Raw genomic sequence first — 27,802 nt, forward strand, 5'->3', positions numbered from 1 at the left:
TGACAACCGTTTCAACCCTCTCTCTGTTTTACGATTAATCGGGGATCGCCGAGGAGGAGACCGGCATCGGCAGCTTTGAAATCCTGTCTGTAATACTCTGCTCACCGTCTAATTAATATAAAATACTACTAAACTTCTTAATTCTTCTGATTCGATCGATCGTATACGGGAAGGGCTCGAATACTTTCTGCATATTTTGCGTCTAGAATCTACGAAACGATAATAGCAATAGTTTCCTTTCGAAAATTGGAACTCGATGATTCTCCAAAGATTCACGTGGAATACAGTCAATATGGCAAGAGTTGTTCGTTTCCACGACTCGATTCGACGTGAGCCGATCGTTCGTTCAAGACGCTAATTCGAAATTAGCCCCGAGAATTGGGGAGAGAGAGAGAGAGAGAACGAAAAGGGAAAATGAAGAAGACGCGGTGCACGCGTGCGCCCGGTACCGCGTGGTGGATGCAAATTCATTAAAGCAAATTACTTACGCACGGGCTTAAACAAGACGAGCTCGATGTAATAAAAGGGTACTCGGTTACCCTTTGTTAACGTCATGGTGCAACTCGTGCGTTCGCTTAAGCACTCGCTAATACATCCGCCGAGACAGAGAGCCAAGCCATTCGGGCTCGTGGCGGTGATAATGAATAGCAACAACTCCATAAACTAACTCCTTTGGAGAGAGAGAGAGAGAGAGAGAGATCCTCCTCTCCGCGTTTGAATTCGCTGCAACGACGACCGTGCACACAGTATGTTGTCGAACTCCAACCCGCCAACTCCAAGATTAGAATTGTTCGCCACGTTTACGTTTTCGACTTTGCTACGACGAGGAACAGATAAAGAGAGACAGGCAGAGATAAAAGGGAGAACGGTAATCGGTAATCGATGCGATTCGTTTCGAAACGGTTCGAATTCCTTCGAATCTGTATGCATACGTGAAGGTAAAATTTCGAGAAACTTTTGAAAGTTTTCTCTGAATTCAAATTCTTCGAGAATTGCTCGAAATATTGTAATAAATTGCCAAGAGAATGCATTCGAAAGGAAAATGTGTATTTTCGCAAGTGTTAATTGCTTCCAAAGTTTTATTCCAATCATTCACGAAATATAGTATACGTAAAGGTTTTACAGTTTTATCAAGTATCGAACACGGAGGAAAAAACGATAACTTTTCATGGTAAACCGTCGAAGGGATTTCGTAATATTTTTAATATACGATAGAACGTTAAAGTTAGATATCGAGAACGAGGATAGTTTGTGGGTTACGAGGTGTTTGGAGGATAATGGTACGACACAGTTCTCTCTAGTACAGGTATAGGTTCTGAACTGTTACGGAGGTTAGAAAGATAAACCGACTTGACGGATGTTTAACGCGATGTAACTGCGATATTAGCACGAAATGGCGAGAAGTAATTTATAATAATTGAGAGGAGTAGCGGTTTGCGAAACTGCGAAACTTTTATCCCTATTTTAATAGCAAAAACCTACATCTTATTTCCAATAACGACTATATTTTTACATTTCGAGGCTCGTTACACTTAACATTCGAATTAACAACAAATCCTATTTTTTTTTTTCTCTTCATTCACCGCTATCTGAAACGGTTAATCACAACTCTCAACAATGCACTCTCCATCTTATCTTCCCGAACACATACGCATCCAAATCAAGGAAACAATAGTCTATTCACTCGATCTCCTCAAACGATTTCATTCAACGCTTGATCACCAATTCCGTTTTAATTCAACCTCCACCGTTCCTCCCTTCCTCGTACGTTGCATGCACAATAGATCATCCCCTCCCAAACCTATCGATGTATCGATATATATATATATATAATTCGGTTATCTCTTCACAAATTCTATCCGTTCCACGCCAGTCGAAAGCTAGCCAAATAATATCTGTGTGCAAACTTCTTCGAACGGAGATCAAATCCCTAGGCCCAGCTCTGGCGCAGAATCGGGAGGAGGAAGGAATCGTTCCTTCGATGAATTCCGTGGTGTACACGCAACAATAGGCGGAAACGTCGGTGGGTACAAAAGGAGCATCGCGAGGAAGGATTGGACAGGGACGCCGATAAAGAAACCGGGCCGGATCAAAGCGTTTCTCGAGGCTGTCTCCTACATACGGTGGCCCAGATTGCTGGATAGTTACGGTGTCTGCCCATTGTAATTGGGTATCCGCGAACAGAAAGAGTCCTAACGCGCGCGATACGATCGATTCTCTCTCTCTCTCTTTTTATTATTTTATTTATTTGGAAAGAGCGAGTCGTGTTTTTCTTTCTTTTTTCTTTTTTTTTAAATCCTCATCGATCGCGCGCGGTTCGATTTAATTGGTCCGAACTCGAAACTGGTGGACTGGTTGAAAATGGTTGCGATTAATTGGACGAGGATGTAATAATGTAACGACGGAAAGGAGGGAAGGGAACGAATTCCATTGAATTTCTTTCGCGGGATTTACGGTGGTTCGTGCGATTAAGAATGGGTCGGGATGGATGGTTTATGGAGGGGTTGTGTCGAGTTTATTACATGCTGTCGGAATGATAAATTGTTGTATCGGCGTTAAAAGTTAAGAAATTAAAATCTTTACAAGTATCTCTTGAATACTTCTACTTCCCAAGATTTCATTTTGCAAATAAAGGGCGATTAAGAAACATTATACAGAGCTTACGTTATCTGTGCATTATTCTCAATGTTTAACCTCGTTTAACCTTAATTACAACGTAACAGTTGTAACTTGTACTCGCCTAATAGAATATTCGATATACAAATGGATTTCATTCCTCGCGAGGGAATTTCACGTTGGATAATTCTCCAGTAACGGTTCGCGCTCAAATTTAAATATAATCTGAAAGAGGAGGGAGAGAGAGAGAGAGAGAGAGAGAAGACTCGATTAAACATTATTATCAACGATTAATAAATAAGATTCTAGATTCTCCTTGCAATATATATATTTCCTGCAACAGCGCCAATGAATACGCGCGTCGAGAATATTAAAATACGAGATCATAAATAGAAAAATACGCGATAAATAAATCTTGGACCGGAACATCTTGCGCAACATCAACGTTGGCCAACAATTCAATTAGCTACGTATCGTTCTCTCCAACCGTAAATAACTGCCATTTTGGCAGAACGAAATCGCCTCTCGCCGCGATTATGGTAATTTCCGTATCGTCCCCGAAAAGCTCGTAAGACGATTCGAAGAAGAAGAAAAAAAAAAGGAAGAAGAAGAAGGGGATGGGGGACCCGTTCTTCGAACGTCTGCCAATTTTTCCCCTTCTTCCTTTTCCCAAAGTCCAGACCAGGCTGTCTCATTGTCCACCTAGGGCTAGATAAGGAGCGTTTGCATTGCAGATTCGAGGCCGATACAATCTTGCTGGCCGGCCCGTTGCCAGGAACACTCTCTGCTCCTACGCGGCGAGAATTCGTCTCACGAGACGGATCGGCCGTTGCCGCATACGTAATAGAAATTGTAACGTCGTCGCTTCTAATTTATGACGACTGCCCACGATCAGCTTGGATAACGATCCTCGTAGCTGCCAAAAGATCCGGTTGATCGACACCGGTGACGAGATAAATTTATATTCTAGATCGGTTTCCGAAGTACGTAGGAATTTCCAAGAATCTCACTTAGACGAACGAGCAATTCATCAGTTTCAGATTTGTAACAGCTTGGAATTTAATAATAGTTTCATTGATTTATTTTTAATATATTTGGACATTGAGAATGTCTGACAGTTCGCTATTCCCAACGAAAATTTTACTTTCTCCAAAAATACGTTATCCTTCGTTAGGATAGTCTAAACTAGTCCTAAATTCTTAGAAATCAGAGATAAATAAATGTTTGTATTATATCGATACGTTATTAAAATTTTCTAGATCGAGATTTAGATCGTTTATAAACATCGCATCGCAGTTAATTAACGTTTAGCACTTGTTTAGAGGAAACCTATTCATTCGAAAGCAGAATGGCGGGGGGGCATGTCGCGAAACAATAGCTATCGTTGGCGGAGCTATCGTAGAAATTTCGAGGGAACACATCTTTATTGGCGGGTACACGCGTAACAATCAGGCCGTTAATCGAGACCCATTAATCCAGGTGATCGATAATTCAGCCGAGGGATCGGGTTGAATCGTCACCGGAGGGGGGAGGAGGAGGAAAGGGAGACAATGACTGGAGGAGGGCACGATAATTGGTCGATAAAGTGATAAACCCGGGGCCCCGAGATTATATTGTAACCGCGCCACCGTGTCACAGATATGCAAATGATTATTAATTATTAGCGCGTGGATCGTGAGCACGTCGTCGACAGGTCAAGCCCGGATCGATGCTTCTCCCGATCAATCCTCCCGGCGAGATGCTCTATGATAAAGTTTAATTAAGGAACGCATTAACGCACCGTAGGATACCGGCCACGGGATGGTGTGGTAAGCGCCGGTTGAACGAGCGGTTACCGAGGCCAGGTGTACGGATAATTATACGTTTTCCTCGTATATCGCGTCGCATGCTACCGGAATAATTAAGCAAAACTGATGATGACCGCGCTCTCACCCTCTCTCTCTCTCTCCCCTTCTTCTTCGTCCGCCAGTTTCGTGAATTTTTCATATTTTCTCGCTCGCCATAACGCGCCCCCCTTTCCGAATTAACGTCGCTGATGCACGGCCACTGCAACTTCTTCTTCGAGCCCCTATTTGCGCGCCGCCGTTCATAATTAATCGGCCAACTGGCTCATCGAATAATCGTTCGTCGACGCGTGAACTCAAACTTCCTTTATCCTTGCTTCTTTTGACTCGGTTGGTCGGCGATAATTGGTAAACAATTCTTTGAATCAATTATAAATAGATAAAGGATTCTCGAGACGATCCTTCGATGCCTTTGACGAAATAATTAAATACCGAAACGTTTATTTTATTAAGGAAAAACACGCTTATCCCTTAACAATGTCAACGCTGATTCGAAGCTGGCCAATAACGAAACGACGCTTAAAAATAACCGAGAATATTTAAATTCCAAATACCTGTCTTACCTCCGCTCAAAATTCTAGCCACGAGCCCTACACGTGCGAACTATGAAAAGCGAAGAAGCTCCATCGATCCTCCTCCTCCTCCTCCTCCTCCCATCTGCACGATACCCGGCGTCATTGGCACGTATTCCACGCGTCCGACATAAATGCTCAGCCTCGCCTAATGACGAGCTTCAGCCACGGACACCCGATAAATGGACAAACATCGTTCGACTACCGCTTGCAATTAAGCATCTCGCGGGAATGGGGGGGGGAAGGAGGGGATTCACTATCGGTCGTGACGCGTGACGATTCGATCGTTGGACGAGGGAAACGCGAAATGAATTCGAAACGAGGCTTCGCCGATTCGACGCGGTTGTTCGATCGTTCCATCGCGCGCGTTTTACAAGCGGATACTTCCTCGGCCCTCTCTCGAGCACGCGCTCGAGCCATCGTCGTCCTCGTCGTCGACGTCGTCGTCGTCGTCAATGATCGTCGTCATAGGCATCGCGAGGCAAACGAGTATTGACTCGTTGCGGACGACGGGGAAGAGAGTTGGGGAAGAGAGATCTGCGGGACCAGATTACGACAGGGTACATCGGCGGGTCGTTTCGTTACACGATTTACTCGGGACGAGGATCGACGTGCGCGCCAACCTTTTTACGACCTCCTCGCTCCTTTCCCCCATTCTGCACTCCTTGTCGCGAACTCTCCACGCCTGATTTATTCAAATTGCGCGCCCTCCACGGGAATGCTTTAAATCGCGATCCAGGAGGAGGATGCCTGCGTGATGGATATCGATTCTGTCGCGAGAGAGAGAGAGAGAGAGATCCCGTTTTCCGCGAATGGATGTGTAATAACTCGAGTCTGAGATTGCAGGGGAAGATAACGGGGAAGATTTAGGAGGATTGGAAATTTTCTTTCTTGATTCCGTTGAATTTTATCTTATAAGCAAGCAAAATTTTCGATATAACGTTACAATATTTTATATCGCGAATTTCACTTTGTCATTTCTTTTTTCATTTTCGAGTAGAGTTTTAAATCGTTCCTTTTTTTTTTTTTTTTTTTTTTTTTTACGATTCAATGGAAAGCCGGTAATCGTTTTGCGAAAAATAAAGATTCTTGGAACAATACGCGGATGTTCGAAATGACTAACAACCGCCACGTATATTCCCGTGGCACAATAATTGCGGCAATTTAACAGACACGGAATACACGAGACGGTCGTGACCGATCCTTGAATAAAAATGGCCGTGAACATACCTTGGGGTCGAAGTTGAAGACCTGTTCGGGTCTTAGCGGACACTCGAGACCGCATTTGCAGGTTCCCACTGTTGTCAGGTACTCCTTCAGCTGATCCAGCGAACCCAGCGCTGTGCTGCTTGGACTGTAACAAGATAAAAGAATTATTAAGAAAAGCGTTCGACGATCGGGAAGAGAGAAAGAAGTTCGTTACGATCGATAAACTAGATATATTCGAACAGATGGACGATTATAAATTATAAATTGATCGCCACGGATTCTTGTCGGCGAGTAATATTTATTATACACATTTTCTTCTCGCAGAGAACCAGTTTGAAACCACGATCGAAACGATAAATTTTCCACTTTCAGAGATCAAATTTGTCACAATATTAATATTAATGGGAATAATATCGCATACGATTTGATTTGCGACGCGATGCTCTCTCGAGTAGTTCTAATCGAATTTTAACACCTTCCACGAGGATTTTCTATCCCATGACGGATGATGTGAACTTATCAAACAGATTTTCCAGATTCATAAAATTTTTTTCAAAAATTATAGAAATAGGATAGGAGTTTTCGTAATTTACTCAAGCAAGAAGTAAACGCGTGCTGCCATTTCGAATTTCATTTCCATTTCCATTTCTTTCTAATCCAATTTTTCGAGAAATTCGATATCCAAAAAACTTGAACGGTATTAAACAAAGCCAAATTTCCAATTCCACCACCAGGAAAAATTATCGTTAATAATTTTCGGATACATGCATCCCTCGATGATACCGAATTTCATTATCTCGGCCGAATTTAATTACTTCCATATTCGGTGCACGTTGTTCCTTTATCTCTTTGCCACGATTAATAACGCGTTTTCCTTGACGGGAGAGGAGGATCGGTTACTACTACCAACCGTTTGCCACGAGAGAGAGGCAATAAAACGATCGCGAGACCACGGTATTACGAACTCCAATCTCTTCCACGAGAAATCCTTAAATAGAATTCCCTATCGAAGGTCGTACGAGGGAACACGGGACGAAAATTAAAACGTCTCCTCTTGTTTTTCCTTTTCCTTTCCTTTCCTTTTTTTTTTCCTCATCCAAGTTTGAAACGCGTTCCACACCACGGTTGACGATCACCACGAACATCGGCGTCGAGGGGATGGTGGACGACCGATATCAAAGATAAATTAACCAACTCGTAAAGAAGCTGTAGAGGCTCGAACTCGAGGGGGAGTCGATGTTTTCGAGGGGTGGGGAAGGATCGACCAAATAGGCGTTTCATAATTTGACCGGGTGCCGGGCGCGATGAGCTGGAAGGAGACGGTTTATTACCTACAGACATCGCTTGTTTGGTGAGAGCGGACGGTAATGGTTCGAGGACGTTTGCGAGGAGCGAGCGACGAATAACACCGAGGGGGATCCGAACCACCACCACCACGATAATTCTAACTGGCCCTGCGAAACTAAAACGGTTATCGATGTCCGTAAAGGGGGACGAGTTATTGCCTTGGAACGCTGGCAAATTTTCTTGGCTGGTGGGTATTTCGTGATCGAGGGTGCTATTACCACGATTTGTTTAACCGAAAAAAAATCGTCCATTTTGTGTGTTTTTTCGTATTTTCGTCCATCCATCAAATGAAGGAATAAATTATACATATTTCTCGTTACAATTATAAATAAATTTAAATCTCTACTTTCTATACCTAATAAGAGAAAAATGCTTTCCTTTAAAAATATATAAAATGTACGTAATTTGTTATTATAAATTTATTTTTAAAATACATATCCATCTCGAATCATTCGATCGTACTTCACAAGCGCGATTCATAAAAATCGCCCATCGTCACGAGTGCCTTCACCAAAATCCGAACAAACGTTGCCCACAGATTCGTTCACCCGATCATTGTTGCATTTTTGTCGCCTCGAATTAGCATTTTCATTGGGCGGGTTACAAGAGCAGCGCGCACAGGCGCGGTAATTGAAATTCCACGATAATTAATCCGGCCGTGTTGTAAACGGCGGGGGCGAAAGTCTGGCCGCCGCCGAGCCGAAAGACGGTTTATCACCTATCGCTCTCTGACGGCGTATAAACCGGGCGGGCGATGCTTTGCAACCGACTAATTCGGCGAAGGGATCCGGAGAGCAGCAGGAACGGGTTGAATCAACGAGGTGAAACGGAGGCAAGGGTCGCTCGGCTTGTATATTGATTACCTTGCGGAGGGACAGGGAGGACTTTGTTTCAGGGTACTTTGCAGCTTCCTAAACTAATAACCTCGGGCGCTTCATCCCGGGCATTATAACCCCGAGGGAGGGCTCGCCTCTCTCTCTCTCCCCCTCCCTTTCCCGATCCAGGTCCATAGGAATCCTGCCTGGCAATTATTTCTCGTGACAACAAGACGAATTCGAGCGCCCACCGCTCGCGCGCTAATTTGCACCGGATTCGATTTGTATGAGCCGTGATGCCGGCTCACCTTGTCCCTCCGTTGCACACCCTTTGTCACGCACCCGCTCCGAATTACGAAATACGTATTTTCGGCCAGAGTTTGTCGAGTTTGTCGTTATGTGTATATATATATTGGACGAGGAAACAGATTTTGAAGAGATCGATTAATGGAAATCTCGAATTCCTGAAATACAAAGTCTAAACGTGATGATTCTAATAAGAATTTTTATTGAGTAGCTTGAGAAGTTCGATGAAAATTTGGAATGTTTGGAATCTGAAGATATAGTAATATCGTGCAATGACTCGCCTTGCTTTTTGATTACATTTTATTATATTCGGTGAATTGTAAAGTTAATAAAATATGTAAAATGTGGTATTCGTATCAATGATTTTCAATAAGGATTGTTATAAATAGAAATAGCTTGAGAATTTCGATCGATGAAATTTGGAATATTTGGAATCTGAAGCTTAGATATATCGTGCAATGGCTCGCCTTGCTTTTTGATTACATCTTATTATATTCGGTGAATTGTAAAGTTAATAAAATATGTGAAACGTGGTATTCGTATCAATGATTTTCAATAAGGATTGTTATAAATAGGAATAGGAATAGCTTGAGAATTTCGATCGATGAAATTTGGAATGTTTGGAATCTAAAGCTTAGATATGACTCGTCTTCTCTTTTGATTATATCTTACTACATTCGATGAATCGTAAAATATTCGAAAATTAATAAAATATGTAAAACGTGGTATTTTTATCAATGATTTTCAACAAGGATTGTTATAAGTGGGAATAGCTTCGATCGATGAAATTTGGAATGTTTAGAATCTGAAGCTTAAATATGATTCGCCTTGTTTACTTTCATGGGATAGTTTGAGGAATTCGATTAATGTATCGCAATTCGTAAGTCATTGTATATTGTTTTGTAAATTATAAAAATATTACATCTTGGAGAGTTCATCAGGGATTGTTATTAAGCGCGAAATATCTCGAATTCGTGAAATAATCTGGATATAACGAATTATACTGTTTGATTTTTAATTCGTGAGTCACGAAATCGTGTGATTGATTCATCGAGGATGAATTCAATTGGAATCTAAACTGAAGTTTAGATAGAATAAAATGCGTTTAATTGGTGGAATATCAAATATGCAAGCGTTGGTTGTTCGGAAATTCGATAAATATTTGATTAATACAATAACCATAACCATTTATTCAATTTTCATTTCTCGATCATTATACGTGTATCGACTATAATATACATCGGTATGCTAATTTACAATTATACGATTGTTAAATCCAAACCAAATTTAATTACTTTTAACAATCGACAACAATGTGAAATATGCAAATAAAATACGAATAACTAAATAGCAATATGCAATTGTTCCAACATTACAAACATTTGCATAACGCGTGGCGGGAAAAGAATGTAAAGTAAATCTAATATTAATAAGCACATATTTGAATCGTATTCAGTTCAATATATCCGCTTCATAAATTTCAAGTTTAAACGATTATGATACGATTTGCGTTATAATTTATAGCGCGGCCCATAAATTATAATAATTAAAGGCAAGAAAAATAATTATTCGATATATCTATATATATATATATATATATTATACTCTCTTATCGCAAATTAAACATTTTCAAATAAGTGTTTCAAATTGCACGGGAGCATGAAATAAATTAGCTCTCCACTTAGTTCTCTCGGCAAATTATTCGAATCGTTCCCGTATCTATCCGGAATTACATTCGGATTACTATATTATTCCCGGTAATAATGAGAGGAGAACGCTCTCTGTAGAATTAACTGGATCATAAATGAAATAGTATCGGGAAAATGGTGATTTGCGCGCAGAGTTATGCATCTCTCTTGTTATCAGTTACATGCATACAGTATGTATAACTGGTTGATTAAAACTGTGATTGATCAACATTACGAAAATTCTCGGAGTAATTACTTTCCGTACACTCTGGCAAGACAAATTTGCCATCTACTCCGACCGTTAATTTCCCTCGGATTGAATTTGTCGAGGGAACACAAGGAGGGTAGGCTACCAAACTCGAATTTAACTGCCTCGTCATTCGGTTTATTTTAAAACTGATTGAGAAACAATCTTATTCGAGGATCTTTCATCCTTCGATTCGCAATATTCTCTTTAATAAATTAATCTCTCTTCGAATTTAATTTTTTAATTTAACTCTCTCAAAAAAAAAAGAAAAGAAAAGAAAAGAAAATTCTACTTAAGAAAAAAAAAGAGAGAAAAAGTAGACACGAATGTTACAATTCCATTAAAAATTTCGCATATCCATTTGATTCTGATGCACACACGTTTTTCTTGCTGGCCGAGGTTTCGAGCCAGGTTTGCGGGAAGCAGACTTTTTCCACGCCACCCTCTTATCCCGGATTCTAAATGCAAAATCCTTGGCGATGTATCAACATTCACGGAACCATAGACCCAGCCTGGAATCCCTGCGAGTCTGGCGGAGAAAATAAGAATCGAGAGAATTCTCTCTTTCTCTCTCTCTCGCTTCACGTGATCTCTCTCCATAAGGGTTGGGAAAATCTTGTATCATGGATAATGTAGTAAACATTTTTACGAGGAGGGTGTGTAACGAAATACGTAGAACGTAGATTCGATAAATAACGAGTTGAACGAATGCATTTTCTTACACATGTATCGGAATTATTACGCGTGAAAAAAAATTTCTAAGGGAAGATGGAATCTTTTTTATTTTTTCAAACCACGAATCGATATCACGATATCGATAACTTATTTTCCTATAAAAGCCAGGGACCAACGATACGCAGCTGTGCGATTCCATAAATAAGGGTTGCGAGCAGGTTTCCAGCCAGGTTTTCAGTTAGCGCGTGAGGTGTGTCGAGGCGTGTTTCGTTGGGGAAGGCACCGGTGGATGAATTATATCGGGCCGGAGAGGCTGGCTAAGCTGCTTGTCCTCGTAAAGCGAATTTCTGCCGCCAACGAAGCCAGCATCACCTTTTACGACGCGCCCACCCCTTTCGCCTACACCCTCCAAACCTCGTTGAAATCACGCAATCATTCTTTCTCCTCCGAATAAAATTTTCCTCGTTTCTTTCGAAACCTACTTTTTCTTAATAAAAAGTAGATAGTTTGTCGTTTGATGTATATAAATAAAAGTAAAAGGAAAATCAAATATTCCATACGAAACTCCATAATTTTTTTTGATTTTTTCGAAGCGCAAGTTTAAAGCATGTTTGAATATTTTCACAAATATCCAGAATATTGTTCCAATTATTTACCACAAATTTTACCCGTAATTGGTTGCTTTCCTGATCCTGCACCCCTTTCGCCTACACCCTCCAAACCTCGTCGAAATCACGCAATCATTCTTTCTCCTCCGAATAAAATTTTCCTCGTTTCTTTCGAAACCTACTTTTTCTTAATAAAAAGTAGATAGTTTGATATATCTATGTAAATAAAAGTAAAAGGAAAATCAAATGTTCCATACGAAACTCCATAACTTTTTTTGATTTTTTCGAAGCGCAAGTTTAAAGCATGTTTGAATATTTTCACAAATATCCAGAATATTGTTCCAATTATTTACCACAAATTTTACCCGTAATTGGTTGCTTTCCTGATCCTGCACCCCTTTCGCCTACACCCTCCAAACCTCGTCGAAATCACGCAATCATTCTTTCTCCTCCGAATAAAATTTTCCTCGTTTCTTTCGAAACCTACTTTTTCTTAATAAAAAGTAGATAGTTTGATATATCTATGTAAATAAAAGTAAAAGGAAAATCAAATGTTCCATACGAAACTCCATAACTTTTTTTGATTTTTTCGAAGCGCAAGTTTAAAGCATGTTTGAATATTTTCACAAATATCCAGAATATTGTTCCAATTATTTACCACAAATTTTACCCGTAATTGGTTGCTTTCCTGATCCTGCACCCCTTTTGCCTACATCCTCCAAACCTCGTCGAAATCACGCAATCATTCTTTCTCCTCCGAATAAAATTTTCCTCGTTTCTTTCGAAACCTACTTTTTCTTGATAAAAAGTAGATAGTTTGTCGTTTGATGTATATAAATAAAAGTAAAAGGAAAGTCAAATATTCCATACGAAACTCCATAACTTTTTTTGATTTTTTCGAAGCGAAAGTTTAAAGCATGTTTGAATATTTTCACAAATATCCAGAATATTGTTCCAATTATTTACCACAAATTTTACCCGTAATTGGTTGTTTTCCTGATCGATGATTTCATCGAGTCGTTTTTGGATGGATCGCAAAGCCATTGAAAGTCATTCGATCTTTTGAAGAAATAGCAGAGTTGCGGTTTCGAGGATTACGTGTGGACGCGTGCAGAAAAGCGTGTATGAAGGGTGAATTGTCGATCCGAGATAAGTATAGGCCGGGCGGCATACACATTTTCATACACATGCACGGACACGATTTCGAAGGGTTACAGGAACCGTTCTAACGTCACGTCTTGTCACCAACAGCACACGTGCGACCACACGTCGTTGGTCAAAAGGGTATTGCGATCTGAATATGAAAAACGTGTTCGATGTCGCTTTCTCCGAATCGTTTCTTGTTTTCCTGATGCATAAGAAAGTATATATAGGTGGAAAGTAAAAATAACGTAGCCTTGCGTTTGAAATGTATTTAAATCGGAAAATTGTGAGAAAAATTGATGGAAAAGGAAAAGAAAAGAAAGGTATTCGGATGGGTGAAATATCTCGTTGAATTAAATATTCTTTTTCTTTAAACGTTCTACAAGATTCGGGACGACAGTTAAAGTTACGCGAGCAAAGTAAAAGTAAGGTGAACGTGAAGGGAGAAGAATACGCTTGTTAAAAACGCGTAAAATGGAATTCTTTCTGTGCGATTTGATTCCCTTTCGAGGCAAACTTTCGACGAATATCCCAATTTGTTTCGAAAATAGAAGGGAGCTTGTTGGAATATTTTAAATTCTCGCATTTAAACTATCCCATTTATAATCGAAAGACCAGAATTTTTGTTGCCTCAAAAAATTACGCAACGTTTCCTAATACCTTCTCTCACTTATACAAAAAAAAAAACTTTCCACAATCTTATACCATTCACCGTATCAACACACACGTGTCCGTTCGACAATCGATTCCCAAGTCGCAAAATACAAAATAGAATCTAACCACATCGATTCAATTATACTTATACAACAATGATATAACAGAGATTTGCGCAACGATACATCGATCGCGCAACAACCTCGTTATATTCATCGACGCGTGATCGCGAGTTTTTTTCAAACATTCGACAGATTTACACGATTCTTCCTTTGGCGCGGGCCAACGATCGTCAAACCGGAATCGAAATTGTTAATCGGAGGGAAGAGAATGTCGAGGGCGAATGCATAGAAAGGAAGATCACGGGTGATAAATCGTGGAAGGCAGGCCGCAACGATATATATACACGCACACATATATATATATATATATACTCGTACCAATTGGAATTGGCTCGTAATTCGCGGCCATTCCGACGGATGGCCTCACCCCGATAATTACCGCCCCGTGATAAATTTATGACAGCAATAATTTACGCGGAAACTGCGGCCGGCTGGTTCGATAAAGACCGATTAACTATAAAACGAAGCTACGGATCGACGCGAGGCTGCGCGCCGCGACGCGAGCTTCTCTATCCATCCTTCTCTATCCCCGTCTCTCCCTCTCTCGCTCCATTATACGGCGATCCAAGTTTAAATCGATGGGATAAGTCGGATTCGCTCGCCGGGATTAAACGCGAGATATGACGTCCGATTGGATTTTTGGAAGTCGTTCCGCGTTATTCCGGGGATTGAGTTTTGGACGGATCTGGTTTTCCATGGGTGGCGAAGGGTTTTGAAAAAAGGGTGGTGAAATGATGGGATGTGAAAATGAACGAGTTTGCTTTGCGAAGTGTCGAACCGATTGCGATTTAAGAATTATTTTTTTAGAGGAAATGAAAATCGGAAGGGTGAAAAATGATAAAAGATGGATCGGTTGATTAAAATTTTAAATGTTAATTAAGATGGGTGGTGGATTAGTTAATCGAACAATAAAGAGATTCTTCGTTAAATACGTTTGACGTGCGAGATTAATTGGCTTTTCGACTCGGCGTACGTTTGTTAGATAAGAGCGAAGGGAATGATTATTAGATCGATCACTTTTATCGATTTTTAGATAAGTAAACAAAGGTTGTATAAATAAGCCTGGCTATTATTACTCCGTTGCAACTTAGTTAAGAATAAACTTAATACGTATTCATCAAGAGATAAGACACTTTCATTATTATTTAATTCTATAATGAAGCGATTATATTATCGAAGCGTATTATATTAATCTTCGCAATAATACATTTCTCTAATGTAATACGCGAACAAGGATTGCAAGGAAAATCAAGAATCAAGAAAGAATAGTTGAAAATTGATCGTTGAAACTAGATAGAAGTTAAATATCGCCTGTTTACAATCGATTGAAAAAATGAGAAAGGAAGAAAATGCGTGGGTTGGTGATCGGCGATCCGTGGCACGAGCATTAAGCGTTTTAAATAGATTACAGCCGAAAGATGGCGCGTAAATGCGTCATCACGGTTCTAATGAAACTAATTGCAATGCTGCTGGCAAACCGTCAGAACACTCTTCCAAAAGGACACGCTTTACACCCGGAAGTCTCGGTATTAACTGTACCTTCCCCCTCTATTAACACTTTAAAGACCATGCTTGTAAAGTACACAAACGTCTGCTGCACGTCGTGCATTCGCTGCATATTACCAGGAAATATTCTTATTTAAATTGTTAAATCTGTTTTGCGGATGTTGATTCTTTGCGTTTACAGAAAAAGAAAAAAAGAAAAAAAATTGTAAATGTTATCCAAGACCACTGACAATGGATTATTAATAATATAAATAATCGATAATTAAACGATGTTATTGCTTCGATTATCGATTGTTATTCAAATGGATTGGTTAAAGTGATACGTTAACCAGCCAGATTTTGCTTGCGTTCAACAAATATATTGCTTACCTACTTGTTGATTCATGATTGTAGGTCACAATTGTCAGCAACTATAATAGCACTATTAACGGGCCATTGAATTCAACTGTTACGATCATTCAAAGCATCTATGAATCAGAATTGCATTATCTTCGAAATATCTAGAATCAAGAGTAATGGCGTTTTAAATTGTAATAAAAATCCTGCAATAAAAGACCGAACAAATGTAAATGCAAGATCTGAAAGAGTGAATAAATTTTTACGCGGTTATATTCATATCGTACGAAATCTAGCATCACCCAGCACAATAGGATTTAATTTGCGTTTATTCAACGTAGTTTGTTTGTTTATTAAATCCACATGCATTTCATTTGTTTACAGTATTCCGTTATAATTGCAACTCTATCCCAGGAAATAGAATGGACATATATATATATTTATACAGAAAACAATAATGGGTAAATCTAACAAATAAGTAAATAACAAATTTAATAATAAGATTGAATAATTTCCACAAACTCCAAAATCTAAATAAATAAATAAATAAACCTAATTCACCCTTTCAGTTTCCTTTTCCAAAGACTTTATCCAACGTGGCGATTAAAAATTCATCCCTTCTTACCTCTCTCTTCCAAAAAAAAAAAAAGAGAGAGAAATCTTATACTTCTTCAAGTCCAACGCGAAAAAAACTTGGGAAAAAAACACTTGGAACGAAAAGGGGTTGGTTCAGGAGGCGGTTCACCCTCTACACGAAAACAGCGCAAGCTGAACAGCCGCCACAAATCAATAATCCCTTTCGCAAGATCGTTCGTGCCCGATCAATTTCGGTGTCCATTTACCGGTTCGAGGAGAGCGGTCTCTATCTGCGGCTGGGCCTGCGGCACGATATTATCGGCCGAGCAACGCTCAATCGGTCAAAGCGGAGGGAGTGGGGGGAACCCCCCTTTCCCCCACTCCCACCGCCGGAGACGGGAGACGCGGAAGGGAGGAGGAGAGATCGAATAATTTTCGACCACGAAAAGTGAAACGTTAACGGCGCCCGATCACGAACCGCTTGTTTCCTTCGGCTGTTTTGCACTTTTGTTGCATGCGAGTCGAAACTCGGCGGGCCTGGCAACGAGCCGGGCCAGAGGTAAGGCCAGGGGAACCATTTCGCAACGTTGGATCAGCCGCAGATTGCAGTCATTTGCGGACATAAATTGCACGGACGGGTAATCGTCTCGTGCGGAGAAATGAGGGCCCGTTACACAGTGTGCACGTCGAAAACGCCTCGGATCGAGAAAAAATCGGGAGAACTCCCTGCTAGGATCCTCTCTATATCGCTCTTTACCTCTCGATGATGGATTCCTGGTACACGGAAGACGCTCACGGCGATCCAGAGATCACTTCGAGAGAGGGAGAGAAAGGGAATATGATTGCTCGATCGAGTTCGATTTGAGATACCTTCTAGGATTTCTTCGATTTCTTCTCGCCTCCGTGGAAAGAGACGAGTATAAAATTCAACTGCAGTTGATGATAGCTTGTAAAAACGAATCAATTTTATACATATGTATTCAAATATATCTATTTTACAAAATTAAAAATGGTACGAAATCCGTAATTTATTTTTTTGAATCAAATAATATTATTTTCAAAGTAGATAGATACTTTTGCACGAAAGAGAAAAAGAAAAAAAAAGAAAGGAAAGAAATATAAATAAGCACTCGCTGAAAGTGCAGAAAGCAAGGAAGAAAGATGATAAATCGCGTTAATGAAAACGGATCGAAACTGTGCCAGAAATTACCAGGGAACAATGGGAGGAACAATGGGACAGTAACAAAGTTATATTTCTCTTCTCACGGTGAAATACGAGTGAATGTACCGAACCCGTAAACGTTTGCATGAATATTTACGGCGTTGGGGCAGATTTGTTTTCGCTATATACCACACGATCTTTCCCAGACTTTTTACGATGTAACTTCGCCACGGCCGAGTAGTGTGTGCCGGCTATCAACGACAATGTACGCATTAGAAGATAAGATTATCGCGGCTCGTGTTGCGAGTGTCGTTGATAACGGCCGCATAGCGTGAATTCTTATGCCGTATAACGTAAACGTAGGTTATGCACGTAAGCTGGCAAGGTGGTAACAAAGGTAACAAAGAAACGATGAACTTTTATTTACGCGTACGAGTAATACTCCTTCTCTCTCCAATGTTAATAACCGAAATTTTTACCCGAGTATTTTTACGCGTCCAAGATTATTACGATTAAATGTTTAATTGTTCGATAAATTACCGTTTCGTTCGATATCGATTAAATGTAAATCACTTGTTTACGATACCGATCGTGCTCTCCCGCGTTTGCATAATTGCATTAGCCGTTGTTCCTTTTTAAAATAGCTAGAAGCAAGTATTTATTGCTTAGATATTCGATTGAAGAATAGTAATTCATACAGGGAACGTGTGAGAGATACGGTGATGGCGAGGCTTAATTTTGGATAAATAAAGTTGGCAATAAGATCCTTTCCATCAATTATACCAAGATATATTAATACAGATATGAAGCGACTTTGAAAAAAAGTTTTTTAACTTCCAGCCAGCGATTTAATATCGCCAACTAATGGAAATAAACACGCGAGACGAAGTTTCGAACGTTATTCGAAAAAAGAAAAAAGAAAGGGGGGAGGGGGGAAAAAAAACAAGCAATTTTGCCGAAAACAAGGAATATTTGCGAATAATACATCGTATAAATCAATCGAAATAAAACGTTTAAAAACGTTTTTCGAAGTGGTTATCGAATTAATGAAAATATCGAATAAATATTGACAATGTATAAAACGTAGATTATGTTCGATGAAAGCTTCCACTGCTTGCATGTCAACACACTTCGTTACACGACGATTATCGATATTGTAGATGTTGCAAGTAAATTCCATTTTATGATAATTGGCGAAGCTCTCTCTCCTTCGTATCACGATTTTCTTTTCCGAAAAGATAGAAAGATCAAAGCAATAATTATAAACTGTATCTTCAATCACGAGTGTACATGCACAAATTGCACGCGCGGAACGGTAAATCAATTTGGTCGAAAAAAAAAAAAAAGAAAGAAATTGTAACTCTGTTACAAAGAACCTTGTCCGACGACAGCTGCAAACTCAAAGTACGAATACGAAATAACAGGCTTTTAGCAAAAGATCACGCGAACCGCAAATTGCATGAAATTGCGGCAAACACTGCGATTAAGATTCGATATTCGTTGGATTTCTTTTTAGCGAGGAATTCCCTTTCATTTCGAACCTTTACCAAACCTTTTACCAAACCTGTCCGAGAAAATTGAAAAATTCACCGTATATTCCCCAACTCGTCATGGACAAAATTCTCCTGGTTCAAGATAACTCTCTTATCCCCTGAACGTATTAACGATTCTCACAGAACACGTTCCAAATCAAAATCAACCGTAAGAATTATAAGAGAGAGAAATTCTTTTTTCTATGATATTCCACCAAATCCACTCTTCTCTTAGAGTATATAAATTCTTTTATCTCTCTTCCTCTCACGCTACACAGAATATACTCGCTCATACACGCATCCTTACACAAACATATATACACACCATTCTTACCATTTTTATCAAACGGTAATAACTCAAATCAGCGATTCTATCCACTTTTGTCTCAAAAAGTACATAAATTCTTTCATCTCTCTTCCTCTCACATTGTAACACAGAATATATTCGCTCATATATGCATCCTTACACACACAAACATATATATATATATATATATATATATATATATATATATATATATACACACCATTCTTACCATTTTTATCAAATGATAGTAACTCAAATCAGCGATTCTATCCACTTTTGTCTCAAAAAGTATATAAATTCTTTCATCTCTCTTCCTCTCACGCTATTAAGAATATATTCATTCATATATGCATCCTTACACACATAAACATATATATATATATACCATTCTTACCATTTTTATCAAACGGTGGTAACTCGAATCAGCGATTCTATCCACTCTTCTCTCAAAAAGTATATAAATTCTTTCATCTCTCATCTCTTCATCGCTCATATATGCATCTTTACACACACAAACATATATATATATATACACCATTCTTACCATTTTTATCAAACGATGGTAACTCGAATCAGCGATTCGGCCGCGATTAAACTAATTTCAGGACACGCGAGCGCGGAGGTGTCGTATTTTATTCGCTCGTATGCATTCAATTACGGACACGCGCCTCTCTCCCGCCTCCACTCTCCCACCGTCCCGGCACAATTCCCGTCCAGGGAGCGGGAGTTGCTTAACCGTGAAAACGGCTAATAATTCCCGCGAAAATTTACAGGTTTATTTACCCCGCCGCGAATGGAATTTCCGTGATTCGGTCTTCGGCCCCACCTCCACGGAATAAAAGGGAATCCCCGTGGGTGGGGCCGAGCCAATAAACAAGGCTTACCGCCAACTTTACGACCGCGGGACCAGGTGCTCGAACAACCAACCCCCGAGCTGGTGCCCGTGTCAGCCTCTCTTGTTCCAAGGAGCTTATCAATCGCTCGAGATGCAAACCGCCGGAATTACGACAAACGACCGTGCAAATCGTGCCCATACACCTCCGCCCCCACTCCTTCCAAGGTGGATGAGGGGGATAGACAGGTTTTATGGACGTTTGGAGATTTCGGTTAACGACTGATGGCACACGCTTTCGGAAGGATAGGAGGGAGAGGTTGTCCCGCTTCGACATTAGGAGCATTCGAGGGGTTGTTTCCGAAAGTGGATAAGGGTGTTTTGTTACGCGTTCCAATGCGGCTTCGTAGCGTTATATATACGTTGGGAAATATCTTGACCTACGACATTAAGGGTGAACCTTTCAAGGCGAGTAAAAATAATAACCTGTCCATCCTGCGTCGCGTCGTGGCGCTTCGTTTATTTTTAATCCCTTTCGAAGATGAAAGGGAGACTTTTTGAGTTCCCTTAGTAGAGTGAAACAAAGTTGAGAAAATCCATGTCGAAGATGATGGTTGTGATTATTTTTTTCTTCTTCGAAGAATAAAAGTGGAAACGAAGTTAAACTTCATTTTATTTTCAGCCAAATTTTCAGAAGAATATGTAAAACGTATAAAAATAGAATTAATAATGTTCGTGGAGATTGGTGAAGATTGAAATCGCAAGCGGAACGATCCCTCCAGCGATCCGAAATTCGAAAATACAATGGAAAAAGAGGAAGGAGGGAAGAAAAGTCGAACGTGAGACGACGCGTTTTTTAATTAATTCAATTAGGGCGAAGGAAGCAGGAAATTGCACCGTTCTATTTCGCTACGTTTTGACTCGAGTAAACAACCATCTTCCTCGTGAATATATATATATATATAAATCCGCGCCTCGCATCTGTTGTTTAAATGATTTCGACCCACGGCTTCACGAAATATCCGGCGAAGGATGTATATAATCGATCGAAAAATATTTCGGCTAATTTCTAAGCCAGATAATTCCAAGCTGACGAATTCTCGACTAGGAAAACGAGTTCTGGCAGCAATTTCCCCTCCTCTCTCCTTTCTTTGCGCCTCTTTTTTCCCCCTCTCTCACCTCGTTTCTTTCTTCTTTCTCTCTCTGTCTCGGCCAAGAATTTCGACGAGAACGCAGTGATTATGCTCGGGTGAAAAACACGGCCAAGCCAAGAAAGCAGCAAGGGTATAATTATTATCGAAAACGGGTAGCAACAACATATTAATTAACCAGCCACTTCCCGTTTTCGTTCCTTTTTTTTTCTTTCTTCTTTTTCCCCTCTCCCTTCGTTCACGCTATTCGATAAAATCCGACCGCCATTAAAAGGCGCAAAAAGAAAAGATCGGAATTGTTCCGAGTGGATCTTCTTGGAAGAGAGATATGCAGATGCGAAATGTTACACGCGTTGCTTCTTGATCCCATTTCCATAGGATTTAAATAGGAATCGTTCAATGATTTCCTCCGATAATAAAATTGTAATGTTGAGATTCGAAGTTTGGAAATTCGTTTAACGAAAAGATAAAAAAAAAAATGTCGATTACTTGGATATTGACGAACGAGAAAATATTAGGAAGGAGAGGAGAAACGAGGACACGACGTATTTCAAAGCGTCTCCACCACAAGGGTGGATCAGAGGCAAAAGTACGCCTCCTGCCCCGTAATGCCTCTATAAATTCACGGTAAATTTGCATGGGATGTAGATCGAAGAAATTGCTCTCGGGGAAAAACAGATCAACGTCTTCTGATTTCGCGTAATCGCTTCTTTCGAAACGTTCCCTCGAACAAAGGAAGAAGGAAGAAAACGGAAGATGTATTATATCGAGATGTACACAGTTTCTAAAATTTTGATATCAAGGCAAAAGGGATACGGGAGAAAAATTGAGAATCAAGAACGAAACATAAATCATAATATATATTCAAATATCTCGATTCAAAACCCAATCTTATATAAATTACTTCGAACAAGTAAAGAACTCTCGATCTCTTACACAAGAATAAGTTTCAATTCGAATTGTATTAAAAATCTAAATATTCAAATTCGTTACGAAACACCTTGTACAATAGATTTTCGATTGCGTAACTTTCTCCTTGTCCTCGAACGAGAAAATAGTTTGCTCGATTTTTGCTTCGAATTTTCCTACTTCCTACTTCGAATCTCCACGAGCTAACGACGTATCGTTAAAATATTAGCATATCTCGATCAAGAAAATCAATTCTATCGCGGGGCTGGGATTGTGACAGCGGAGGGAGAAGGGGGGGGAGGAGGCAACGAGATCGCGAACGTTTCGGTTTCCTCGGCACCGATCGCACGCAGCCGAGTATCTTTGTTTGTGGGCCTTGGTAAATCTGCGTATTATTAGCCAGCGTTATTGATTTATTATTTAATGGTCGACGGGCGCGCAAGCGCGGGCTAAATCGGGGTTAACTGCTCATTTGCCGGAGGTGCATTATGGTTTCTGCGTTTATGGCCCTCGCGGGAAAGGAGCACGTGAAAGACGAGGGAAGAATGGAGAGCTCTCTCTCCGCGGCCGACTCCACTCCTCCTTTCCTCCTATTTTCTCCGTCCTGCAAATAATATTCAGCGCCGCTCTGAAAATAACGTATTGTTCGCCGCATCGTTCCACTATTTACGTATGTACACTTTCGCTGATTTACACGAGTTTTATCACGCGCCTGTCACGATAACATCGTATATCATCTCGAAAATATGAAATTAATAATTTGAAATCAAAAAAAGAGAGAGAGAGAGAGAAAGTGTTGCACGTAAAAATCGAATATGATCGATTTTGTAAATTGTGAATAATAATAAAATTTATGTACGCGTGTCGTGATACAATGTATTTTGAAAACAATGAAAGTATGTTTATTTATTTCCCTTTCGAGAATATGGATGAAATCTAATTTCAAAACAAAATTGAAGAAATTATTTTTACCTTCGTCAGTTTACGTTTCAGCTCTTACGGTCGAAGAAAAAAGAAGATTAAAAAAAGAATCAGATATTATCATCGAGATACCATAGTGCTAATTACGGTAATTACCACTAATATGAATAATATTAAGATTTGATATATCTGTGCTCGTTAAACGTAACACAGAAGCTATTTCAGTCTTCCCATTCTAAAGGTAATAAGGAGAAGAGGGTAAAAAACTATTCTATTTTCAATTTGCAATTCCCTTCTAAATAAAAGATACGAGAAAATTTTTCCCTATTTTCCTTTATATACCTCATTTTATTACTTATTTATCGTAACACGATGGGATTAACAAACGAGACAATATAAAATAGGGGGAGGGTGTAAAGGGGCGAGGGAGAGAGAATCAAGGTCTTTATAAATAACTCCTCCGCACCTCCTCCATCTATCTCCTTCTCCTTTCTTCATTTATGTATCTTGTAACGTTACACTCAAAATATTACGGTATTCACCAGGCCGCTCATTAAAGTATCAAGTTGCATAATTCATTATGCAATTTGCCAAAGGTTCCCCGAATGAAAATTGTGTTAATAATTTTAGCGTTGTATAATATTTTACAAACGTGTTTATATAGATTATATTGTATACGCAGAAGAAGACGTGTGTATAGACCGGTTATTATAAAGCGCTAGAGTAAAGTAATTGGACCGTCGCCGATCTATGGAGTTGGCGAAGTTAATTTGCATTCGGCCGGCCTCCCCGGCTCGTTGAAATGTGGCCGTTGAAACCGGTAAATGACAGGTTGACAGTGTTACAAATTTAATTCCTCGATGACAGTGGTGAAAATCCTAGGATATAATAAATTCATATCGCGAGCCAGATTTAACGCGATCAAAATCATCATCCCCGGACAAAAACGCGCGCGCGCATCAGCAAAAGTATTTCCGTTATTCAATTGTAATGGAACGTAATGGAATAATGGAATATTATTAATAAACCGATCTATTAAACGCGATTAATATCAAATCATATTCAATTTTCACTCAATCGCTTTCACAACGCGCGTCGATCGAGCTCGATTCGGAGCAATTTCTTTTTTTTTTTTTTTTAATAACACAGAATCCAACAGAATCGAATTCTCGATGGAGAGAAAATCCAACGTTAAATTCGACCGGAATCGAAATTGGTCATCGGTCGATTCAATTTTCGACGATCGGTTTCATCGATGAAAATAATATTCAAGAAAATCTTCTTTTCAATACAGAATCCAACGATCGAATTCTCAATGACGAAAAAATCCACCGATTAAATTCCTTCTCTTTTTTTTTTTCGAGATACAATATTCATATTCGAATTCTGGATAAACAATATTATAGAAGTTCTTGAACTGTTTTATTCTTCGATCGGAATCGAATCGTCATCGGTCAATTTTATCGATGAAAATATTCTTTCTATATTTTCAATACTAAAAATCCATTTCAGAATTCTCAATGGCGAGAGAATTCTTCCTCAGAGACTTTTCTTCTCTTCTTTCTTTTTTTCGAGATACAATATTCATATTCGAATTCTGGATAAACAATATTATAAAAGTTCTTGAACTGTTTTATTCTTCGATCGGAATCGAATTGTCAATTTTATCGATGAAAATATTCTTTCTATATTTTTAATACTAAAAATCTATTTCAGAATTCTCAATGGCGAGAGAATTCCTCCTCAGAGACTTTTCTTCTCTTCTTTTTTTTTTTTAGATACAAAATTCAACGATATCGAATTCCGGTGACAGAAGTTCTCGAACTCATTGTTCCGTTCGATCGAAATCGAATTGTCTTCGACGGGTAATCCCCTCATGGAGGGGGAGGAGGAAGAAGGAATCGATCGACAAATAACCGAAATGAAATTTTCTTCGCGAATGCGCCCAGTTCATGCGACTCTTCTCCTAGGAGAGATGGGTTATCGCGTATTAAAAAGCCGAGTCACGTCCCTGTGGCGCGCGGCATCACGCTAGAGTTCACGCTGGAGGAACGGTTTGTTAGCCGTTGAACGAAGAGGAGCCGAACAATGTGGATGGGGGGGGGAGAGCAGGGTTCATCGGCTCCAAGTTTAACGGGGATCTCGTCCCAATTCCGATACAATGCGCTCCGTTTCAAGCAAGCAGGGTTTCCCTCTGATGATGGGAAAACGTTTTGGAGATCCTTTCCACGATTCGGGATCGTGGAAAGGAAAAATCGAGGGAACGAAGGGGGTGGGGATCCGCGAATCTTCCTGGATGCAAAATCGAGATTGGCATCGATCTACGCGTTGTCCTCTCCACAAGAGGATCTTTATCGATTTTTACCTCGCGATGTATTAACGTTTCCGGACGAAATTACACCCCCGTCGAGGGTGGCCCATTCATTAATACACTCGGCAATTATTATTGGCCTCCCCCAGCCTTTGCGCCAAGCCAAGGCAACGCGCGTGTTATTAATTTCGTAATTAATCACCGCGAATTAAGAGTATTTGTACACGTTTTATTGCACGTTGATGCGCTAGACGTTTTTGTCCCCTGTTATTTGTTATTTGAATGGCGAGAGAGTGTTATCGAATCTGTAAATTTCACCGCGATATCAGACTCGCAATATCGCCGATCTCATCTCCCTTCCCTTCCGTTTGTTCGCCTTTCACCATTACGATTCTTCGATGTTTGTTTCAAATATGGTAGAACTTACGTAATCGTAGAAAGAATTGTAGTTATGGAACGTGGGATTGAAAGTCGATTAAAATTTTATTTCCGTTTAAGAATTATTGCTCTTCGCAATTGTTGGATGTCGATCGAATTTTTAAACGGAATTCCAAGTACGTGTTCATATATCTATTATGTGCATCGTTGGATGTCGTTAAAAACAACTTCCTTCAAGTTTTAATAAATATTTAAAATTTAACAAATATTTTTCTCTAGCGGATGATCAAATTATTAGAAAGTTTGATTGCCTTTCTCATCTCGGATGACATTGTATTCCAAAGACGATCATGATTGTCGAGAAATTACGGTAGGATAATGTTAGAGAAGGAAAGAATGGTTTTGAAAGGATGAGACGATAGTTAAATAATTAAGTATCGATTATTAAAGAAAAAAAAAAAAGAAAGAAAGATGATTGATAGATCGAAGCGTGGGTATATTATTCTACGAGGGTTAAATTTGAAACTCGGTTGCAAGCGGTTCACCACCGGCACGTTCAGTCAACCATCTGCGCCAATAAATTCTTCAACGACCACGCGATCCACTATCTCATCGATGCCAATGATTTACTGCAGGCGCGATCAATAAGCGAATCAAGCAACCGTCAAAGGGCGTTCAAAGAACGGGAGTGCATACATCATACCGACCGATGTTTGGGATTAACGTGCATTTCGCGATTTCGTATCGCCAGAGACGTTGAATTTATTGCTAGAAAAAGTATCGTGCAAAATCCCCAACGATACGCTTTTATTTACATACGTATACGCTCGATCGCTGATTTGTGCTCGAGAACAGGTTTCAGATTTATCTAGGATTTACATGTTATTTGTATTTCATTTATTAAACCGTCGGGTTTATGTTACGTTTAATAGAACAAGCGTTTGTAATGTTTAGTTTGAAATTTTAATTATCTTTGTTTATCTTCTTATAATATAATGTACTTATCTTTATCCTTGAACGTTTCGCGTACCAGATCGCTGAACTCGTTCATCGATATCAACCACACAGCTATTCGAGATCGAGAAATTTTAATCTTTCTTTCGATCCACGTTTTGAACTTTCTTTTTTAATTCGTTTAAATACAAATTTTTTATTTTCTTTCTATCGTGTCTACACCTCTTCCTTGATGATTATTAACTTTGTGATATTATTGATATTACAAAACTTACATCGAAAATCGATCCAGCAATAAATCCAAGAAGACAAGAAATTTGTTCGAATCTTTCCTAATTTAATCATTCGAATTATGGACAAATAATCATCTCAACTCGAAAAATATATTACAAAAATTTGCGATCGATCAAAAAATAAATCGATCAGATTTATTTTTTCCTAATTTAATCATCGTTCGGATTACAACAATGCCATAATCATCTCAACTCGAAATATATATAAATATATTGGAAAAATTTCAATCAATGAAAAAATAAGTCCTGCAGATCGGATATCGGCAAAAAGACAAGAAATTCACTCGATTTTTTCCTAATTTAATCATCGTTCAAGTTACAATAATGCCATAATCATCTCAACTCGAAACATATATTAGAAAAATTATAAAAATCTTTCCTAATTTGATCATCGTTCGAATTACGGACAAATAATCATCTCAACTCGAAAGATATATTACAAAAATCTGCGATCGATGAACAAATAAATCCGGCAGATCAGATATCAGCAAGAAAACAAGAAATTCGTTTGATTTTTTCCTAATTTAATCATCGTTCGGATTACAACAATGCTATAATCATCCCAACTCGAAACACATATTACAAAAATTTTCGATCGATCAAAACATAAATCCGTCAGATCGGGTGTACAATTAACACAAATTAAAAAATTCGCCGCGCTATCTTGATCGGTAACTTGGATCGGCGGCGAATTCGAGATTCAGCGCGCATACACGGATAAATCGAGGATGGGCGATAAAGCATCGAACACGAAAACGCATTCTTCCACGCGTGTCTTTGGCGCGGAG

At 39.4% G+C, this 27,802-nt stretch overlaps 1 protein-coding gene across 5 annotated transcripts in view; it reads right to left on the reverse strand.

The window, feature by feature from the left end:
- LOC408801 (protein split ends) overlaps window positions 1-27,802 on the reverse strand; it is a 313,466-nt gene that overhangs the window by 98,865 nt on the left and 186,799 nt on the right. For all 5 annotated transcript variants that reach the window (XM_016911646.2, XM_016911645.2, XM_006565427.3 and 2 more), the window contains one exon: window positions 6,263-6,386. In XM_016911646.2, coding sequence (XP_016767135.2) covers window positions 6,263-6,386 — 124 coding nt within the window. The remainder of the gene's footprint in view (window positions 1-6,262; window positions 6,387-27,802) is intronic.

This window comes from Apis mellifera, linkage group LG4, assembly GCF_003254395.2.
Source record: "Apis mellifera strain DH4 linkage group LG4, Amel_HAv3.1, whole genome shotgun sequence".
Lineage (NCBI taxonomy): Eukaryota > Metazoa > Arthropoda > Insecta > Hymenoptera > Apidae > Apis > Apis mellifera.